At 35.7% G+C, this 24,072-nt stretch overlaps 1 protein-coding gene across 1 annotated transcript in view; it reads right to left on the bottom strand.

The window, feature by feature from the left end:
- C1H1orf94 (chromosome 1 C1orf94 homolog) overlaps window positions 1-24,072 on the bottom strand; it is a 65,725-nt gene that overhangs the window by 28,864 nt on the left and 12,789 nt on the right. Inside the window, exons 2-3 of the mRNA XM_072398704.1 lie at window positions 15,412-15,917; window positions 13,172-13,332 (exon numbers count right to left, since the gene is read on the bottom strand). Coding sequence (XP_072254805.1) covers window positions 13,172-13,332; window positions 15,412-15,917 — 667 coding nt within the window. The remainder of the gene's footprint in view (window positions 1-13,171; window positions 13,333-15,411; window positions 15,918-24,072) is intronic.

Genomic DNA, 24,072 nt, shown 5'->3' with positions numbered 1-24,072 from the left:
AAAATTCGTATTATACATTGTTTTACCTTGTTTTTTTGTAAAATGTCATCCTTACTTATAATCCTAGCTCTATTCTTTTTTAGGAATTAAAAATTGAGATTTTATTAGTTTTGGGGATACCTTATGTTTCTACATCTGTTAATAGTAAAGGCAATGTCCAAGCGATATAGTGAGTTGATTTCAAAATCATACATAACTTGGTCAAAACCACACCAATCCCACTGTTTTCATGGATTTTTCTATCTAAAGCCTGAAATGTTGTTACCAAAGTAAGAAAATGTTGGGAGTTTTAGAGTTCCAATAAATTACAGTAGAATTTTATTGTTCTCTATAGGATAAACCTTTGACATCAAGCTCTATTATTCTGCATTGATTGGTCTTGATACACCAAATACCTTGCCATTGATTCTTGCTTTTCTGCTGTCTCACTCAAAATATATCAAGTGTCTGGGACAAGCTACCACTATGGATTCTGGTAAAGAACACCATGTGAGTATCAGCATATATCATATGTAAGACAGCATAACCTATTTAATTACAATAGCATGTTATGTAAATTATTATTTTACCATTAAAGCAGAATTAACTATCCAGGCTTCTCCTTTGGATGGTGGAACTAAATGAATTCCCATGCACCTTCACAGAATTTACATCATTCTGTCCTGAAAATCAAAACAAGGAGGAGCAGGAAGACATTAGCGCCCTGTGACGCAATGGGACTGGGGAGTATAACACCGTTTAGCTATGATTTCAAAGGAACTTTATGATTAAAATAAATCCTACAGTCTAACAATAGCAGGTATCTTTATTTCTTCCGGGATTTTGTCCTGGTAGATTTAATTGATCAACACATACTCGGAAGTGCTGTAGCAGGAAAAGTAACATGGAGTATTACTGAATTGGCTGTACATGCCCATTGGAGCATAGCAGCTGTAGCATGAACACTAGAAATACCACTGAGGATTGTGGTTTGCAGACACAGAGGGCCTGATAATAAATAAATAGCAATAATAATAAATAGCAAATTACTTTTAAGAAATTCATTCCATGTTTCCTGGATCACCCAGCTTCACTGAAGAAAGTGTATCTTCTGAAGCCTTGGAGAGCTTTAATAAATCAGCCCCATAGGGTCAACAGGACCCCTATAAGGTACACATTTTAGGAAAAGACTTGCCTAAATATGGAAAGCATGGATAGGCGTATGTTGGTGAGTCTACCTGGAGCAAGCAATCAGTGGCTCTGGGTTAGGTGACTTTGTGAGAAAGGGCTTGAAAAAACTCAAACTACATATAGAGTGATCACTGTAATTCTATGGGCCTGCCAGAATAGAAAAACCATCAGCTGTAATAGCTGAATCTGTCAGTGCATCATTTCTTAAGCAAGTGGTTCTGGGAACAAAAGATTTGATCAGCAAGAAAGCTAATGTGAGACTGAGAGCAGGATTTCCTATAATGTCATCACTAATGGTCTAGTGAACATTTTCATCAGTAATTTGAACTGTATGAACACAACAATCCCAATGAGAGCCACAGAAAACAATGACAGGTTCCTTAAAGAGGAACTTTACTCAAAAACCAGTCTTTCAATTATTAATCTATCTTTAGTTATTTGCACTAAAATGCCAGTCTTCCCTGGTGGCACTGGCTAGGTCAGCTTGTATCCATGCAATTTATAATGATTTCAGAAGTGTTTAGAAGTGGCCAGCTTGTGACTGGCAAGATTACGTTTTCTTTCTCTCCTGACCTTCTCCTCCACCCACTCCTCCTCCCTCCCTTTCCCTCTGTATGGAGCTCACAAGCTCAGCAGCTACAGACGGAGGAGTTGCACATCACATGAGAGTCCCAGGCAAATCTGCACAATTAGGGCAGTGGGAGTGGATTAGAAACACTCCCACCACGGATGGCATTTCCCAGATTGCACCTCACCGCCTAGGTGATGGAGAGACCTGGGGGTGTGGCCATTTGATGTTTAAAGGTAAAAGCAAGCTGAAAACAAAATACTTTTCAGATGATTATAACTTTTGCTTATGTTATCCATAAGCCAAAGTTGATTTTGTGAGTATAGGTATGCTTTAAGAGCACTGAGTTCAAGGTTGGAGGTTAGATATTAGAGTGGAAAAGGATATTGTCTTATCAAAGGGAAGGCTGAGAACTAGAACCTAAGCTGTTTTTTTTTTTTTATTGCTACCAAAAGGAAGAGCAACCTTCTCTTTTTGGCCAAAGGGTCATCCAAAATGTAAACTTTTACAATTACATAAACAGAAGGTGGTAAAACCTATAAATGGGTACTGTTCCTTTACTGGATAATTTTTTTTTTCTTTCTGTCACACTTACCTCTTTCTTACTAAAGCGCAGACACCTCTCTCCAGCGCATGCGAGCAGTTCTGAATCTGTGCGTGTCTCTGTTTCCAAGCTTTATCAATTCCTTCCAATCCACTGGCCAATCAGAAAATAGCCTCTTGACCAGCTCTGGCTATTTAGCTAGCTCACACACTGCACTCTGTGCTTGTGCAATGTGTCTCCATTGTGTCGAGCCTCTAGTTCTGTTGAGTTAGTTCCTATTCACCTGGTGCTTAACTCAGTGTTTTCTCTGTCCAACTCCTCCATTAACCCCTTGTTGTCCTGTCTGTTGGTTCCCAGCCAACTTCCCCGTGCTGTTCCAGTGTTCTTGTCAGTCTATGGATATCCCACCTGTGCCTCTTGTTGCTTCCAGTATCTCCTACGTTCCCTGTGCACGCAGTAGCCTCTGTGTCACTAGTGTCTGTCTCCTGCATACCTGGCTATTGACCCCTGGCATGTGACCTGACCTCTCTTGCTTGCTGCCTGCCTCGACCCTGGCTTTTTTCGACTATCCTTCTGCTTTGTGATTTGGTACCATGTTTTGCCCACCTCGGTGTGCCCAAGGACTGCAACCTTGCAGTAACCAGCGGCGCAACATCCTCACCATCAGAGGCTCTGGAGAAGAGCTGGTTACTGATAAGACTCTGTGGTTTGGCCCTTCTCAGGGCTCACACCACCTCCGTGCAAGCCGTAGCATCCCCTAGTGGTTCTGTCTCCCCTGTCTAATTCAGTCTTCAGACAGAGGTATTAAACATACCCCTTACCAAAAAAGGCATATTAATTTTATTAATACAGGTCAACATGTCATTTTCATGAGATATATTTGTATGATATATGATATATGTGGACTTTGTAGTATTTTTATGCGGATTTCAAATCTGTGTTCAGTTTTTCTCTAGCACATCTAGTTTTTGTGATGCAGCCATTTATGTTTAATTGCAATATTTTTGACCTTTTCCCCTGCTGTACACTCCTCTTAGGTATCCTAAAATGAGAAATGTTAAAAAAAAACAATGAAGGACTGCTGGTTGGAACCCTCCCCCCAACAATACGTCTCACGGGAGAGTTTCATTGCTACACTCAATACTCCCACAAAAATAAAATGTTACTATTGTTTTCGACACACCACATATGGTTCCTAGGAAGGGAGCTGGAACTTGATCCTCCTATAGAAGTTAAATCACTGCTGATGTAAGCACTTATGTTTAATGATATTACTGTTTGGGTTGCACGATTTATTATATATATTTTGAACCTGCACTATCATATGTATGTTGATGACTATTGAAATTTTATTTTGCATGTAATGCTGTTCACCGATTTGTGCCTATTTTTGTGTTATGGTACTTGCACTGTTGTTTATGCCTTGAAACTCTCTTTTGTAATATCCTGTATTTATGATTCAGTGTGTATTACTGTTTATCACTGTTAAACCCTAATTAAAAAAATTTGAAAAAAAAAAAAGGATAAAATGTAATTTTTAAAGTCAGGTAGTGCATTTCAGAATATGAAATCACCTCTGCTCAATTTCTCGACTTTGACATTTGTTGGCAGAAGCCTCTGAACTTCAAGCAAACTATAATCCCTCCTTCTTAAACTCTTGTGAAGTCAAACGTATAGATTGGCCTAAGGTCATCAATTTAAGTATGCTTAAAATCCATATGCATTGATTTTATTATGAAAGCTACAGGCATTTCACTAAAGTAACATGAGTGTTATTAATATGAAAATCAAAACAAGCAGATTTTGATTAGATAGACTTTCTTACTCTTCTTTTTAGTCATCTATCTAATTGTAAAAATATGAACTTTTACATTTTCTTTACCTGCATTGATTTGTTTTAGATATTGAATTGCTACACTTCAGTACTCACATTCAAACTGTATTACATGTTATTTCAGTGTAAGTACATGAACAACAATACGAATTTAATAGTTGTCCAATAAAAAAAACTCTAACTTAACTAACACTTTCTGAAACTTCTGCAAAAATATGTTTTTGAAGAAGGCTGTTACTTACAAACATAGAGGATGTCTTTTATTTGGGATACCAGAACTGCAGAATGTTCTGTCTATAATAATGGCCCCATAAACAGTTGAAAGAGTTTTTTCTCTGCTGGAGTTAAGCAATACTTATAGGTCTTGGTTGTCCCCCATCCTGCTACTAGAGAATACAAAAAGAAGTAGTATACTTACAAGTTTACTGCTCTGTTACTCTGCGACCTTCTTCTATCAAGCCCCTATGTTAGCACATGGGCAATGCAGCACAATTTTTTGACTCTTTGTGTTGCTTTTCCTTTTTCTGGTTTGGGCTGTGATGCACAGGATTGCAAGAGTCTTATGTAGTCGATTTCAGCTTTTACTGCTTGCATTAAAAATGCTTTAAAAGAAGAATTAACAAATACATTGCTGAAAAAATGTTTCTTTTTTATTTGCCAGGAGTTCAGCTTTTAAGTGGAACTAACCCTGGGTTTCGCAAAGTGCTGTCATCTTCCTTCTTCTATACTTCACAAAGATGATCTTTCTCCGTCTCCATTGGAATGTGCTGAGTAAAATTTTAAAGGGGCAGTTATCAGGCATTTAGGAGCAGTTATTGCAGAAGGAAAGAGTGAATTTAGCTCCACTTTAAGTCCTCCTGTAGGTAACTACTACAAGCAAGGTGCTAAATATGTAAACCTTCAACCTTCATTTGACTTTTTATTTTACACTAAGCTGTGTAAAAATTTGTTGATCAGGGACATAAGCTTTAGTTTTTGTTTTAACAATTAATTTGTTAAAACTCATCTTTCCTCCAGTATCCTAAAAAACAGAATGCTATGAAACACCCTCAGCGACTGGGAAATCAAAAGGTATGCACCATATATAAAGCAGTGAACGTGACATTTACCAAACATTCATTGCAGCAGGTATGTTTTTCTTGTGCATACCTTCTAAAATACCAAATGATTTACCTGCATTGAACATTCGATGAGAGTCACATTTTCTGCTTTCTCTATATAAGCAAAGTAAATGAAGTTTAGTTTGAAAATCCATTTATGAAAATGTAATTCATTTCTATGCTTGGAAACTAGAATCTGTATTCCATAACAACCAGCATCTTACTGGAAAAAAATACTGGACACTTTACTGGATACACCTATTCAACTGCATATTAATACAAATATCTAATCAATCAGTCACATGGCAACAACTCAGTGATTTGGGACTTGTAGACCAAAAGATCTGTAATCTATTAGTAATTATAAGTGATCAGCATTTCAGCAATGCTTTGTTGGTGCCAGAGTTGAGTGTAGATTGGCCAGATGGGTTCAAACTGATAGAAAGGCAACAGTAGCTCACCAAACCACTTGTTGCAACAGGTATGCAAAAGAGCATCTCTTTTTTACAACGCATAAAGTTTTGAAGCAAATGGGATACAGCATTGAAAGACCACACTGCTTGCCATAGTCAAATTCTGCTGCAACATCAACATGCATCATCAATATGAATGCATTGATCCATTTTGCCTTGTATCAACAAGTTTAGGTTGGTGGTGGTGTCAAGGTGTGAGATATATCTTTTTGGAACACTTTTTGGGCCCCTGAGTAAATGAGCAATGTTTAAATGCCACAACCTACTTTAGTATTTGTTGTTGACAATGTCCATCCATTTAAGGCCAGAGAGTACCAACCATCAGATTCAGCATGATAATGCACCATATCATAAAGCTCAAATCATTTCAAATTGGTTTCTTGAACATGACAATGAGATCACTGTTCTCAAATGGCCTCTACATTCATGAAATACCAATCCAATAAAGCACCTTTGGGATGTAGAAGAATGGAATATTCACATCATGGATGTGCATCCAACAAATCTAGAGCTGCGTGATGCTATCATGTCCATTTTTCCAGCACTTTGAATCTATGTTAAGAAGAATTATGGCAGCTCTGGAAGCAAAAGGGTATCCAACCCAGTACTTATGAAGTGGCCAGTAAGTGTATATCTGTCTTTGTTGCATCTATTACTTTTACTTTGTGAACACAGTCAAGGTGTAGGAGCTAAAGGATTATTTTTGATTCAGAGCAAACAAAGGAAACACTTTACAGAAACAAGTACACCAGGAGAAAGAACATTACAATCATGCTATTAAAAGACATCAATCACTATGGGCTTTTGTTAAAATTAACAGGGCTAACAAAACCTTTATGTACCACAGTGATGAAAAATGTTACATATGCACAATATGTTAACATACAAGAGCAAATTACTTTAAATTATCTTTAACGTAATCGCCAATTACCTAACATCTTAAGGACCAAATTGACAGAACATAAAGGAAATGCAGTTTTTCATACTATCTGAGATTGATGGGCTGTGTTGCTTACTGAGTGAAGTGTAATCAAAAAATCCTAAATAACTACAATAATGTAATAATGTTGTGCATGTCATTGGTAAATGTGAAGCCTCTGTGTCACTAGCAAATCCTTGGGCTCCAGTAAATATCTACAATAAACAAGAAACGCCTGTGTGGGTGTCTTGGCATGATGCTGCCAAGTCACAGCCTACAGATGTCCCCACTGCCATAAGCTGATGTGTAGGTAGGTAATAAAAGGTACTGTAAAACTTATATAGACAATATTAAAGTTTGTGAGCAAGCTGTGATGAATGCAAGTGCTCTTTCGGAAGTATTACAAGACAGGCACAGAAACAGGTTTATAGAACACACACAGGTCTGAGTAAACAGAAGAAAAATAGTCTAAAAGGATTTATGTAATTGTAACTAATTTAACAACAGGAATCACAGCCCAAATAGCAGCAGAAAGACAATAATTTGACCAGAGGTTAAGATGTTGGTGAAATTACTGTACACCCAGTAGGTGGGAAAAGTCAGTGATTGAATTTAGAGATTTATAAGGACATGAGTGTTTAGGAACTAACAAAAGCCAGTTTTTCTGTATTCAAAAATATTTCAGGTACCATGACATCCAGACAGCATTGAGTACAGGTACGCTTATCTCTTATGGGGTTATTTGGGTTCTGTATGTATTTGGGTTCCCAGTATACAGAGAGCATATGCTGGCTGAAGGTAAGAGTTAAATGAACAAATCAGAGCAAACATAGTAAGTAATGTTGGTGTTGGAATTTGGGTTGTCCTTATATTCGACTCGAGTATGGCTGCTCGAATTCGGATAGACCAGGATTCAATGGCAAAAATTCAGATAAAAAAATGTGTTAAAAAAATAAAAATTAATGTTAAATTATTTTATTGAGTGTTTGTGTTTATTTAACATTTTTTTAACTAACTTTTACAGGTTATCCTACAATTACGTGATATTTCTTACTCTGCAACACACTTTCCAGCACAGTAATATTATGATACATTTGTTACATTTTTTATCCACTGCAAGAAAAATGTAAAAAAATGAGTTTATCTGCAGTTCAGTTCCCACGATCACATGACTGTGGGAACTTTGGGTCACAGCTGTGACTGCAGGCCATCCCCGGGCACTACAGGTTGAATGGGAACAAGTTTCTCCGTCCATCACATCTAGTGCCCTGTGTTCTTGGATAGAGAAACGCTATCCAAGAACACATACTGCTAGTACAGTTCAGCAACAGCAATCAGGATCACTGTTGCAGCCCTGTAGTATGTGTTGCTGGATAGAGTTTCTCTATCCAAGAATGCAGGACTCACCATTGACTTCAGTGGTCTTCGAATTCCGCATTCGATCACCCGAACAATGGCCCTGATTTATTAAAGCTCTCCAAGGCTGGAGAGAATACACTTTCACCAGTGAAGCTAGGTTATCCAACAAACCTGGGATGGATCTGGTCCAGGATTCAAGGCATTTGCTAGCAAATAGCAAATGACATTGAAGAAATCCATTCCAGGTTTGCTTGATCACCTAGCTTCACTGGTGAAAGTGTATTATCTCCAGCCCTGGAGAGCTTTAAAAAATCAGGCCCATTATCTCACTATTCGATCGAATAGCTGTCGAATCAAATAGTGAGATATTCAACCAACCACTAATAGTAAGTAGTGTTCATCCAAAACTGTGCTTAAGTTTTTGAATAGAATGTTAAACAGTTGCTGGGTTGTTGTAGTGCTCCAAGAAATTTAATTTCCCACAATTACTATGACAATGGTTTTACTGAAAAGAAAATTGTCAACAGCAACATATGTTTTTTTGTTTGCTGTTTTAGAGTGAATCTCACAGAATTTGTATTTAAAATGTTTTTAAAGCTACATTTGCTTAATGTGCAATCACTTTAATCACTTTGCTGTACTTTCCCTGTACAGCTTTTGGACCAAAGCAATTTTTACATTTTTACTTTTGCTTATTTAGTGATCATTTTGTTGCTGCTTTAGAAAATAAAGTAATACAAAGTTGTGTTTTCTTCAGGGGTAGCTAGGCTTTCTTTTGGAAACACAGTTTTGCAGCAGTATGTGTACTTTTTTCTGTTTTGAAGAGTTTGTTTAAAGAAGTAATTTTACTGTACATAAAAAGTATACATTTTGTATTTAATTTGTCTGGTTTAAAATGACACTACAATGTTTTTGGTACCAAACATGACAACTAAAAAAGACCTTTTTTAATTTTTTTTTCAATTCTTGCTAAGCAACACTGAAAACAAGTAACAAACTAAACAAATAGAAAAAAAAATGATCAGCACAAAACATAATGGCTAAGAGGAAAAGGAGGAAGGAGTTAATTATGGCTGATTAGGGTTAGTAAAAATATAATTGGTAGGTTACTGTAAATGAAGATTGGATGCAGGAGGAAAGGGCTAGTAGGAACCAATGTTAGTGCTCCCAGCAATCCCCTCTCAGTAAAAGACTTAGCTAGACAACCCTCTCCCCATGCCTCTGCATGAATGCCTTAGAAGCCAGTAAAATTACAACAGGTGGAGCTTATCTCATAAGTCATGGAAGTTTATAGGAGGGATATATAGAATATAGTTTATGCAAGGATTTTCTAGCTAATAAAGGTAAACATACGCAGTATGCCATGTCTGTTGTTTAAAGTATGCAATCAGTGAGATTCTCATTAACATTTTTATGCACTGTTAATCTTTGAATTACAGTCTCTTAAATATTTGCTTTGCACTAAATAATTAACCTTTCTATATTTGCTTCAAAATAAATCACTTGAAAATGTATTATGAAAACAAGGGTACATATGTTTTGTATTGAAACATACTTCTAATATCAAACCTTGTCCTAGAGAATGTGATTGGTAAGGTCACTCGAAGATGTTGTCAGTAAGTAATTGCTACAGAAAATGATCTTGCAATAAGATAGGGGAAAAGAGCTGCGAGAGATAATGTGACTGTCACTGTAAATGCTATTAATTAGTGTCCAAGGAATTTAGCATTCCACGTGGTATAAATGCCTGGTTGTGAAGTGTATGCACAGGCCATAATCTTCAGATAATTAACAGGCAGACTACGGAATGTAGATAACTTGTTATACCTGAAATCAGTTCTCATACATAAACCAGCAATGCATATTAAAAGTGACAGATGGAAGCAGGTAGGCGAAACCAAGAAAAAATATTTACAAAGAGCAAAAAAGTTTTTTTTCCTTTTCCAAGACAAATTTGGGTTCATTTTATCATAAATAACTTTTGATAAATCAAGAATGTTTTGCTTCTAGAAGAACAAATTAAACTGCTAATTAATGCTTGAGATATGTAATAAGATTTTCAATGCAAAAATATCTTTGCTATCTTAACTTTATGGCTGCCAAGGAAGTGTACCACATGTCATGGCTACGTCTGTTCTAACCAGTCAATGATGTGTGGTACTCACAATAGCAGTCATCAAGACAAGAACAAGTTCAATTCACTAAGTTGAAATTAGAAGTGATCAGAACAATTGTTTTATGAACCTGATTGCTTCTACTGTTCAGTAGAAGAAAATCTCCCCCACCCCTGTCCCACCATTGCTACTGCAACTTTATATATGTAGTCATTTAAACTGGTGATCTACCATTGTTGGCTGTTCTTGTTCAGTATAGTGCCAGATGTGGAAGAATAAGGAGTTAGTAATTCCTGATCTATTTCTCCATTGTACAAAGAAGAACTCAGGAGCTATTAGACCGCTGATATGTCTGTGAAGATGATCAGTTACTCCTGTATATACTGGTGTATATATATATATATATATATATATATTATATTGTATTAAAAAAAATGAAAAAACTGAAATAAACATTATAAATGTAATGCACCCTTTGAGCTATGTCATCAACTAACATTAGGTATTTTAGTGGCAACTATGACGGAGGAAGGAGTGACAGTGGAGAACTAGAGAAGTGATTACAAAGTGGTCAGACACTTTCAATTGCCCTAAATGACCAAGGTCCCTCCTTAGGTAGTTGAAAGTCAATGTTAGATCAATTATGAGTGTTAGGAGTGGCCTAAAGTTGGGATTTGGGTTAGGGATTGTGAGGAAACACTCATATCATATCCATTAAGTTACTTTGAGCTACAATGCTCCACGAAGGCAAGCTGAAATTCATTGTTGTCAGCCCATCCTAGATGCAAATGGAACATCCTGCGGTGCATTACAACACAAAGCAGTCTGCTACAACACACCTTAAGGTAAAAAAATATGTATGTCGGCTCCTGCTGTAAATAACAAACCCACATATCAAAGTAATGCAATAAAAAATGCACCACAAGCCGTTACAAATCAGATACTGATGCATATCAACTAAAGTGCATTTTAAATGTCACCAAATGACATGGAAGTGGTAAAACTCTAGCCTTATTGGTAAATTCTCAACATTCAAATCCAAAATGACATATTCATCTAACGTTTAAATTTGATTTGACCAAATAACATATTTAACTAAAAAGAATAAATTTTTAAATTTTTCTCATCTTACTCATAATTATTATATTATGTTTTTAGAACATAAGCTCATAGCTGTTGCTGCACTCTATCACACATTCAGAACAGGTTTTATAAACAGCTGTTTCATCTGTAAACCTGTAATCTTGCCTTGCAACAAGTTTTAATTCCTTTACTGCCAAAAGAATACTAAAACACTGTTCTAGGATTAACTAGTATTTAAAATACAAAGCACCAATAATAAAATGTTCCACTACAAAAGAGTTTATTGATTGTATATTCAAATAATTTACGCCTGCTTTCTCCAATACGAATGAAAAGGAAATTTTAGAAGAGCTTCCTCAGGAATACACACACACAGAATATAAAGCCTAAACAATAACAACCAGAGGAATGTGTGTAAAAATCACACAATTTTCACCTAATATTCACTTATTTTTTCAACAAAAACCAATTAAAAATGCGTAAATCTTGGGTAAAAGTCTTGAGTATTTAAAGCCAAATTATAACAGTCAAGACAAGTAAAAAAAACAAAATAAAATACCACTGCTCATAAAAAATGCATTGCTATATAAAAATACAATAAAATATCCTGTAAATGTCAGATGCAGTGATGCACGCTAGGACATATTCCTGATTTGGTTTTAATGGGCAGGTTACTTATGATCTCTATACATTAATTTTTTCTTCAATGAACAAAATTATCATTATTTCAGGGACAGAGTTTAGGTCTTATAGACCTAGGTATACCCCCAGAGCACCCACCAAGAGCCCGTTTCTACACAGTGTTTAAGCAGGATCTTGGGAGTCAGGCAACAGCATTTTTCTGCTGAATGAAACATTATTGTATACATCTATGTGCTGTTAGCATTTGCACTATCAATTTCTAATTAGCATGGAGCAGATAAAAACATATTGCTAGCATGGGAGGGCTAAGTCCTAAGAATGTTCACAAGGAGGAATAACAGAAATAAGGAGATGGGAGTCTACTGACAATAGTATGTGGATCTGTAGTCCAGAATGGGAGAAATGACATCTAACAATGCTTGTGTTAAATTGCAAATGATCAATAGCCAGTAAGGTAGGCTAACAATAAGACTTTGTTTAAAAACAAACTATACCACAATGTTTAATAGCAAACCCAACAGTAAACACACACATTTTGCATTTAAAATAGTATAAACCAACTCCATATACATAGTTGCCAAAAATATATTTATATGTCATAACAAAGCAATAGGTAGGAGGGTTCTGTTATAGTGCATTGCCATAACTTAGCAAAACTCCATAGCCCCTATATTGGGATTTGATCACAGTACTACGAATCATGAAATGCAGGATAAAACTAGCTGACTACTTGCTAAGGTATTGTCTAAAGTGAAATCTATATTTACATGTAGAAACAATGCAGTGTATGTATGGCATATTGAAATGCATTTCCCATGTGTTCAAACTACAACAGAAGCACATTGATATTGCATTGGTGTAACTGAAACCACATGTTGGAAGATAATCAATTGATCAATAGCAAGGAAGGTCTATATCTTTTTCAGGACATATAAACAACAACTTGTCTAAAGGAAATAATGATTCTCATGTAGAGCTAATATATAGTTGAACTATGCATATTTTAGTTGCCTGAGTTGCACTGTAAAATACATTTATTACTGCTGTGAATTGTATTAAAACATAAAAGATGCAAGGAATTTAAAAGCAAAAACAACATATTAGTATTTTTGTATAATAGTATTTTTGCTGACACATAACTAGGCAATTAAAGTAAACACAGCTTCAAATTTTTTTACTAAACAAAATAAGAATTCCCTTGGCTGACAATCTCCATTATTTGTTAAATCAACCCCATCAACTTTTGATAATGGTTTGACATCCAGTAACTTGACAGGCAGGACATAAATGTAAAAGCATTTGCATAGAAAAAAACAAATGATTAATACTTTTGGACGTTCTTATATATAACGTAAAAAACAGTACCTGGTAGTGGCCAGAAAAATTCTGATAAGGGACTGAAAATCTCATAACGTTTGAATGGCTCATTGCACCAACAAACATGGAAGAAGGTGGTGGAACGTATGAAAAAGCAGGGTGTCTTGATCTAACCATTTCAGGGAAAACATTAGGCATTGGTGCAAAGCCTAAAAACAAAAGTTTATGGTTATTCATTTAAAATGACATCATTGTACCAATAACATATATTAAGTTCATTCTTCCTTTGTAATCTAACCAGTCAGAGCATAACAGAGATTGCAGGCCTATAAATCACAATAAAATAGTATACAATATGACCAATGTAGCTCAGATGTCACTGCCTTCTAACGACTCCCCCTCCCCACTCATGCCTCATATCTTACCCAAACCTACAAAATACATGAGATTTTTCTGGACTAAATTAGGTGAAACAACCATTTATCAATAAAATAGAAACTTAAGCATTTTATTAATATCCTCAAAGTTACAACAACGAACCTTTGCAGATCACCTCAAAATTAATTTACCCAGAAGTACCATTGCTGCAAAATCACCTATTGGCTGCAGATCCTGGATGACATCCCTAACAAGACCCCAGACCAGTCGAGTCATGGATTGATATTTTTGGCTCCCAGGTGCACTACCCTGTACCCTGTCAACAATTCCCGGGCATACTGCAAATCGAAAATCCGTCCATTGATTATCCGGTCCCTTCAGTTTTCCGGCATGAATTTTGGATCGCATTTTCAATACAGGGACTGCAGTACACTGTTTGGCCACTAATGTTTTCCTGGCGCTGTTCTGCTGAAACAGCTGTTTTGCTTGGTACACTAAATACACGCTGAAAAGTCCTATTGGAACTGTGCCAGATGTCTGCGGGTGCTGCGGGAAAAAAAGGCTGGCCTGTGTATGGAGGTAAGCTCTCCTCAGGTCCGGATGTTGCCAGATTTTTGATTGTCAACCTGACAATCACAAAAAAATACTGAAAACTGTTGGGATTGGACATAAACATTAGGAAGGATATGGAGTAAAACGTACAAGCAAAACATAAATGCCAGGCAAGATATGGGCAGAAAATCCTTTAGTAGTCAGAGACAATTTGGGGGCCAAAACACATTTTTTTTCAGTGTTATGCATTACATATGCATAATTCTTCTTTCAGTGCTACATTTAAAAACAACCCTGTCTCTAATGTTAACACAATGTCTTGCATTAAAGTTTGGCAGCCAAGCAAGCATAATATAGGCCAGGTGTCAACTGACATGATACTATATAAAGTACACTTGGCACGTATACACTTACAAAAAAAAAATTTACTTTGATTTTTATTGTTGTGCATAGAGTCAGACAGTGCATACTTTGGGCCTGATTTAATGAAGCACTCCAGGACTTAAAATTGATAGACTATCATAGGTGAATATGGGTGATTCTGCAAACCTGGTATAGTTTTCTTTAAAACCATTTTACTATTTGGTGGCAAATGTTTTCAAACCCGGGCCAGATCCATTGTATCACCTAGGTCCTCCCATATTAGTCTTTCTTTCTTTAGTTTTGGATCTTGGAGCTTTAATAGATGAGGCCCATAATCTTTTAGGCCGTGTTTTAGCGTTATGTGCTTCCTAATCTGCTTCTTGCCTGTAATCTGTCATATGAGGGTTTAGATGGACAAAGGACAATCATTTACTGAGAGGTTTACTGTGGAATAGAAGTTTTGCTGAGTAGAGGAAGGGATTTTTCCTAGTGGTTGTTTTGTAGGGGTAGTATGGTTTTTAACTGGTGTCCTATGAGATGGGCAATTTTTGGGAGGAGGGGTTAGTTTGCTGGTGGGAGGTTTTTCTGAGGGAAAGAAGTATATTTGCAGGTTGTTTTTGTTTCTTTAATGCATAACATTTCCCATACTTCTTGCCCCATAGAAAAACAGAAACAATAAAAACATGGTATAAGCTCCAACCATTCCAAAGCTCTATCGCAAACAAAAAAAAAAACATTTTTGTAGGATTTGGACCATCTTTTGTTATCTTTTAAACAGAGATTTGTGGAAGAAGGGGTTCAGGCATTTTACTAATGAGGGAAAAAGCTAAGAAGGGATGAAAAACAATTACATTTGAACCCTTTGTACTGATAAAGTAGAGAACTCTTCTAGATAGTTAGATATTATATATACATACACATGTGTATAGAAAGATAGACTAAAATGAATCCTTCAAAGAAAAGATTTTAAAAAATTCCAAACCTATAATGGTTACCTGAAGAATGACGTATCTTTGAGGCGTGTGCTTGGAAACAAAGCTTTGAAAACACTGGAAGTTGCTGTCTTTTTTCTATATGTTGGGTTTCAGTTCTTGGGATACCTGTCTTCGAAACAACAGTTATGTCCCTTGTTTTTAAATATGTAGATAGAACTGTTTTTGTTGTAGCATTCAGTGCTTGGGCTGTTTGTACTGGGATTTGTGCTAAAGACTGGCCTTTTGTTTTACAGCATTCACTGTTGCAGATATCATGCTTAGTTGATGTGGCTTTCCTAGACCAACATTTGTTAAAATTTATTGGTAGAATTTTTTCTTCTGGAGTGTCTGTTTTTAACCTTTTCATCTTCAGGGTTTGAACTTTATTTGCCAAAACTTCATTGACAATGTCATTGTTTTCATTGGTTACATTAAAGCAGTCAATAAGATTCTCAAGAATGAGATTCATATACTCCTGTTCAACCATATGAGTAATTTCATCCTTTTCATCAGTTACAGGCTCAACCCTACAAAAAACAAATGTTAGACATTAGTAAATATATACCATACTAAGGACAAACAAATATGAAAGTTTTTCAAGGTTTGGGGTATTTTTATTGATAAAGTGTTAGGTGAATTAGAAAAACAGCGTACTTATGATCATTTCAAATACTACGCGTGGGTTATAGAGAATAGATAAAAATTAAATCAGGGACAGAGGCTGGTTCCTGATGTTTTCTTCATTTTCTCTTTTTTTTTCTTTATTTTTTTTCTTGTTTTCCAATGTTAGTAAATGTTGGGTATGCACTGATTGTTGTATGATATGTTATTTTTTGTTCATTATGTGTGGAATTTTGTAACATTGTAATTTAACAATTTGCAACAGTTTTTCAATGTAAATTGTGTGTGTGTTTTGTATTGCGTGTGTTTTTTTGTGTTGAAGTTTAAAAAATTAATAAAAATTATTAAATAAAATTAACTCAACCAATAACTTAATTTGGATTCAGGATAATCTAGTAGGTAGTATCCTATAATTATTGATACCATTTTACTTAAGCAGCTTTTCTGTAAATTTCTGCAATGAACCTAAATATGGTGGGACACAGAGGCAGTAAACAAAGATATGGAGACTTGCTGATCATAGAAAATCATACAACAAATCATACAAAAATAGTGGGTATGTGTTTGTTAGGGTCAGAAAAATGTTTGCTGATACCAGGAAAGTATTATCGAAAGTAATAAGTATCAAAATTAGGTAAGTAATAAAAGTAATATATAAAAAAATAATATATATACATACATGCAGTTTGTGCATATAATAATTATATTATTTCATTTGTTCCACAGGAAACCAACCAACAGACCAGTATCTGCTTTTTGATTCTCACTACCCACTGGAACATAAATTAGGGGTTATTAGAACTCTATGCTTAGATGGTAACAATAAACAATTAATCTTAAGGCAAAAAACACAGTCATCTCATGACGAGGGTAGCTCAGACTTTCTAGCCCATCCTTCACCATCACAATCAGAACCACCACCTCCCCCCGACCCCCACCTGCTAACCAACCACTCCCCCACCATTAAAAAACCAGACACCAATCTTGGATTTAAATTGGCTGGCAAGCAGCTGTTTATTTAAACACCATTAAATAAATTAACCAAGTAAATAACAAATATCTATTAATAAATAAATGACAAATAAATAAATACATTTACACTTTTGATATGCAAGCATACATTAAGATAACATAACACTCCATTATTATTATTATTATTATTACTTACCCGAGATTATATAACGCAAATATATTACATTGAATATAACCTATTTAATCAACAATCTAATTCCTGCTTTTTAACCACCTGGCCGTTAAGCCCGAGCATGTTCGGGGTGAAAACTTTTGCAATTATCGTTAACCCCGAGTTTTTCTCACCAGGTGGTTAAATGTAAACAAATGTTTTATTGCTATCCGATTGTCATACATTGTATGACAATCGGATTACAACTGAAAGGAAATACTTACCCAGTGTCCGCAGCTCCTCTTGCAGAAATAATCTGCAGTGAGATGTCAAGCATATTGCAGAAATCCTGCATTGTGCTGTGCATCTCTCCGTAGATGCCAGCAGCAGCATCCAGCGTCAGTCTGTGTCTGTGTGAGCTGGGCAGGGAAATCCCCCCCTCTCACATCATCCTGGAGGATGAGTCATCTTCCAGTGATGTGATTGGTGATGTCAGGGAGGGAAATTTAAAAGCAGATTACAATGTAATCTGCTTTTAAATGGTTTTTACAGTACAAAAACACCACACAACATGAAATAAAAATAAAAGTACATTTTTAATTTTATTTTTAGATTACATTGTTGTCTATTATTTCATTATTGTTTTAAATTATTATTTATATTTATGTATTATATTATAATTTATGATTTTAATAAATAAATATAATTATCATACCCGGGAGTTAATCCTAAAATATGCCAAAAAAAAAATAGGATAGGATTTTATTAAAAGTACTTTTTTTTTTTTACATGATTGTGTGTTTCAAACTTTTTTTTATATTCATGATATCTTCTAGACCCCTATTCGGACATATTTCTGTAACTTACAGGTCTAAAATATAAAAAAAAAAATTTCATGAAAAACAGTGTAACGCTTTTGGTACAGAAATCTAGACATCAGTGTAACGCCCAGGTGGTTAATAATACTTAGCCATAACAACAATATTCATAAAGTTATCAAACTCCATACTCCCGGTTATACACCCAAACAACCAGGCTGCAGGTCTCAGAAGGCAAAATCCGCACCCATCAGGACTTTAACTCTTCCAACATCTCCACCTTGGCCCCTAGCCACCCAGCACCGCCTCAGGAGCCATAATCATCCATTCACCATAAAGAGGGAGACCCCACCAAAGAGGATCCCCTCCAAATTCCAAATTATAACTATAAAAGGGGTGGCTGGGTGGGAAACTTTTTCTTCCAAAAGAGCGCCTCTCACTTCTGCCCAGCCCCTTCTAACTCACCCTATTCCTAACCCCCTCCTACCCCACGCTCCACATTAGCACAGCCTTACTACATTTTATTAGCCCTTAAAACCCCAGGGCTAGGAGCCCCCCCCCATCATGTAGGTCCTGTGTTTAAACTCTTATGGCTATAGGCCTCTCCGGAGCTCCCTGCAACCTTGTGACTACTGAATCTAGGCTTTTGTTAAAACATCCACAAAGTCAAGCAAAATTTCAGAACTATACTGTAATGATACTGTATATCAACTATCTCTAAACAGGAATGGGGACCTTCATCATCATTTTTCTTCCACCTTTTATGCCATATAAATGCTGGGATATAAATGCTGGGATATTTTCTAAATTAGTAGAATAGATGGCTTGGAATGTTGCAAAACATCTTCAGCATTACAAACACAAGTACAGTTGAATGCAACTTACTATTACTTGACATACAATGACTTGGATAAATGTGAACCTTTACATAGTTTGTGGATTTTTAGTTCACCAGGACTTTAGCTTCTGAAAAAACGTTAAGTAGATCAAAAGGGCACAGTCTAAACCAGGGGTCAGCAAACTTTTTTGGCTACTAGGCCATTTTAGGAGGTTATGAAGGCACACTAGGCCGGACTCTCTCTTGAGTCCTGCGCTGATGGCTCCGCCCCCCACCAGGAACGCCCTGGTGGGGGGCATACAGAGGAGAGGGAACGCCCCTGAAAGGAAATCTTTCTCCTCCGCAATGAATACGGAGAAGAGGGAATGTCCCCTTACCCCAGCGGCGGAAGTGTTAACGCAGGCCGTGGTAAATATGGCAGGAAGGAATAACAAGGAGGCTCAACAGCCGCGGGTTGCCGGCCGCGATTAGACCGGATTGACCAGGGGGGCGTTAGGCCGGAACAAACTGCTGGCTAGGCCGTATCTGGCCTAAAGGCCGGAGTTTGCCTACCCCTGGTCCAGACAAACATTAAAGGGACTGGCCAAATGTCAAATTGTTTTGTCAGAAAATTAGAAGCCAATTATAGAGTGGGTTATTAATTCTAGGTATAAAGGGGTTGCACCTGCGAGCATAGTCTAAGTTTCATCAGTCCCTTTTTGTATTGTTTTTGGTGTCAAACTATTAGAAAGCTTTATAAAATGTCAACCAGTATTTATAAATATAATACATTTCTATTGTGTATTTGTTAAATAATAAATGTCATTTTATCATTCTACAAGTATATTATATTACTCAATAAAGCACTTCAAAGATAATCCATAATTCTTTTGCACATGTTTCAGTTCAATGTTGCTGGGAGCATGTGTGATTTACAACACTGATTATATTAGAAAAACAAAACACAAAACAAGCACATAAACTATTATTGGAAGTCAGATTTAGAGTGAATGATTTAAATGGATCTTTTGCAATGAATCTAAACTATTGCCTTTACTGACTGCACAAGATGAAAATTAATGACTGCATCATAGGGAGTGCAGACTGGTTTACTTTAGGAAAATCCACTTCACTGCAAAGAGGGGCAACATTTCAGTCAATAATCATATTTAGAGGTAAAGAAAGGAAATAAACACATGCTAATTAAATAATATTCAAGCTGTGAGCTAATACTAGTAAAGTATTAGTTACATTGAGTAAGTAACCACAACAAACAAACTGAAGGTAATAGCAGATCCAAATATTTATTATGTCTATTGCAAAAATGTTTTATGAATGAAAATTTTCTTTAGAGATAATTACCTATATTATACTATTACACATTTGCTGCATACTACTTTCACTTTATTGTGTTCCATCCAGTGCAACCATGATTTGAGCTAAGTATTATAAATTGAAGTACTAAAGTCAGATAACAAAAAAAGTTTCACATATTTGTAAAGCAGGGGATGTGACATTCACCACATATTCACTGCAGGTATATCTTCCTGATGCACACATTAGGGTCCTGATAAAGTTTTCCAAGACTGTAATTGAGAGACTTTCATGGGAGAACCTGGGAAATCCAGCAAGTTATAACTGGATGAATGTTTGGTGAAAGTCACTTTTACTATTTTATAAATAGACTTTTAGTTTGTATATGTCCCTAATAACATTTAACCTATATTTGTAAGGGATTATATTTGTATATAGGTGCAATATAATTAGAGACTATTACACATATGTGTGACTTTTCATTAGTCACTACTCTAACGAGGCAATGACAGGCTAGCATTCCCTTGTATTCTGGCATTCATAAAACAAAATAGAAATGATACTGAAGCAAACAACGATGCAACGAGACAGGTTTAATAGCTTAATAAACTTGATTGATACTTATTAGATTGACTTCCTCATATTTAAAGAGGAAGTAAACTCAAAACTGGCCAAAAGTAAAAAAAATACAGCTATGTTCAATCCTGCAGAGCAGTAAGTCAGTGCGAAAGCTTCTTCCATCAGGTCCCGTGTCACCCCGGTATCCATCTTTGGGCCAGCACGCTAGGCGCCGCCATCTTCTCCTTTTCTTCTGGGTTCTTCTTTCTACGTCACCCAACGCAGGCGCGAGATCGGGTGACATAGACTAAAGGGCCCCTTCTGTGACCCTTCTGTGCGAAAGGAGCACCCAAGATCCTCGGTGCTGCATCCTTTTTTTTTTTTTAAAAAAGGGCGTTGCATTTAAAATAAATAAACAGAATTTTTACCTTACATAAAAGGGTTGTCTACCCTTTTATGTAAAGTGAAAATTCTGAGTTTATGTACGCTTTAAGTAATTCAAAGCTGCTTTACATCTTACTATTGTTACATTTGAGGTATTACAAACTGTTTTGAAAAAATGGTGTCTCAGTGGTCAGTGAGTATTATAAAGCCACATCCCAATATATTATATCAACACAGGGGAAAAACGTTTTTCCTAATTATAGGGACAGCAAGAGGGAGTCTAAACCAGCTGGTTCTAATTGGTGTTGCTTAAACCAACAAGGATTTGATCTCTGTAATCAGTATACAGTGAATGTGGCTCAAAAGCTAAATGCAAAGGGGAAAGGAAACAGCAACCACCCAAAACCTTTTCAGAAGTTTTTACCTTTCCTGAATAAATTGCCATTCTTAACTTGGCTATCACATTTATTTCAACAGAGCCTGTTGGAAATATTTAGAAGATTATTCCAAAACATCCATCCATTTAAGAGCATACTTGTATTTGTCTTGGCCATCAAATTGAATAACCATCTATCAAATTTAGCTTCAAAAGGATGTATTGGTTTAAGGAACTATATAAAGCATATGCCTATAAAGATAGACAATGCCTATAAGTCAGGGTTCATGATTCAAAACAGCCTAATTTGAAACATATTCAAAAATATGTACTTGCACTGATCAGTGATATTATATCATAGATGATAGATAATTATTAAATATGATGGCCAAGACAAATAAAAGTATTGTAGTATCTTAAATGGATTGATGTTTTGAAATAATCTTATAAATATTGCCAACGGGCTCTGTTGAAATAAATGTAATAACCAAGTTAAGAATGGCAATTATTATAAGGAAGGTACAAACTTCTAAAAAGGTTTTAAGTGGTTGCTTTTTCCTTTACCCTTTGCATTTACCTGTTAGCCACATTCACTGTGTACTGATTCCAGGGATAAAATCCTTGTAGGTTTAAACAACACCAATTAGAACCATCTGGTTCCTCTCTTGCTGCTAGTCACTTTTCTCCTGTTCTCCAACCTGTTGATGGGATTCCGATGCTTTGACTGCATTATTCACAGCTGTGTTGATGCTGATTGAGTAATTTTATTCAATGCAAGTTTTGTGCTATATACATATTGAAAAGATTACATTTACCTGGGTGTTCTTAAATAATTCTGATGCATGTGTGTGTGTGTATATATATATATATATATATATTTATATATCTTTTGTCTATTTAGAATACTTACCTTCCTAATGAAGCAGACTTGTATCTGTGAAACGCGTTGAGAATGAAAATAAGCATGTAAATGTGCTATTCTGGCTAGGCTCTTTTGGAATAAATACAGCAATTAGAAGGTTTTTGTTATTGTAACCATGCATGCAATGAAGTTTTAATAATGCTTTTATTTTTGTGTGTGTTGTCACCAATGAAATATTTATAATGTGTTTTAATAATAAGAATGATGTCTGTTATATATGTAATTGCCACAAAAAGTCCCTATAATTAAGAAAACTTTTTTTTCCCGCTGTGTTGATATTACAAACAGTTTATGAAAAGCCTAAGATCACCACACCCCTATACTACTACTGTAGGCATGCCTAATGATTGGAGATCAATAAATCAATGCCAAGGGAATTGGCAAGATGTGAGCAATTCAAGTTTAAATATTTCTATTTTGACTGATGCCCCTATCTACATTTATGCATTAATATTAGTCAATCTCCTATTAAAGGGGACTTTCAGAATCCAATAAAGCTCCCAGCCCCCAAACCTCCACAATAATGAGGTCATAGTTTGGATATGAGGTCCTCCCCCAATGCTGACCATTGTCCTGCAGATGGGGGTCTTGTTTTTATGAAAATGAAAGGGGCTACATGCTACTTGCCTCCTGTTTTTTCCTCAAATTAAAAAAATTAAACACATCTTTTACCTGCCATTGACACTGTCATTGTCAATCCAGCCATTGTTATTGTCACCAGTCACTTTGATTCTTGTTAATGTTATTCACTTAATAAAAACTTGTATTCAAGGCAGTGTTATTGATTACTATTTTCAATGTTCACAGTGATGGCATCATTTTATGCTCCAGTTTTTTTCTTTAGTCAGTGGACCTGATTTATTAAAGCTCTCAAATTCTGGAGAAGATAGACTACTGTGCGTTAACCTGGATGATCTAACAAACCTAAAATGAATTTCCTAAAATCATTTACTATTATTTGGCAAATGTTATCAATCATTGACCAAACTCATTACAGGTTTGCTTGATCACTTAAGATAACTTTAAAAAATAAGGTCCAATTTATTTTTCCTGTTTTTCAGGTAAAAGTAGAAACCTCAGTTTATAGTTAAGTATATATAGTATTTCATTTTTCCTCAATACTTAATTTCTAAATCAACACTAGTAGCAAAAATATATCTTATGAGAGTGACTTACCCCTGACCTCTGCTAGAATCCCTGTGTTATAGCACCTATAATAATGTCAGTCACCATACAAATGGGGAAGCTGCCACATTATGCACAAATAAGCATTAGCACCGTTTTTATATTTGCATGAAAGTTTCAATTTTGATCTATTTTCCATATAGCAGTGTATATAAATCATATTTATTAAATATTTTTATGAAATATACTTCCAATTTTCTGTGACAGAGCAAGATAGCAGGAGCAGGAAACTCACATAAAAGCATTCTCAGCTTTTTAATGATGTGTTCAATGCTGAGCTTAACTAGACTTATCTATCTAATGGACGTAGAAGAAAAAGTTTGTGACAGATACAAAATGATAAACTACTTTTTTAAATTTATCTCATTATAAAATAAGTCTGTCTTTCCCAGGATATAAAATGAAAATAGCAGACAGACAATACAGGGTTTATAAATAATAAAACACACATTTCTTATATGCAGTCATTATAGATCGACTTGAAGAGCTCACTGCTGATATCAACCACACATATTATCATTCTTGTATTTAATTGCGCTTAGAGGCTCTTTTGCTGATGGAAAT

The sequence above is a fragment of the Pyxicephalus adspersus genome, chromosome 1 (genome assembly GCF_032062135.1).
Source record: "Pyxicephalus adspersus chromosome 1, UCB_Pads_2.0, whole genome shotgun sequence".
NCBI lineage: Eukaryota > Metazoa > Chordata > Amphibia > Anura > Pyxicephalidae > Pyxicephalus > Pyxicephalus adspersus.
This window is presented reverse-complemented; position numbering and strand designations above follow the sequence as displayed.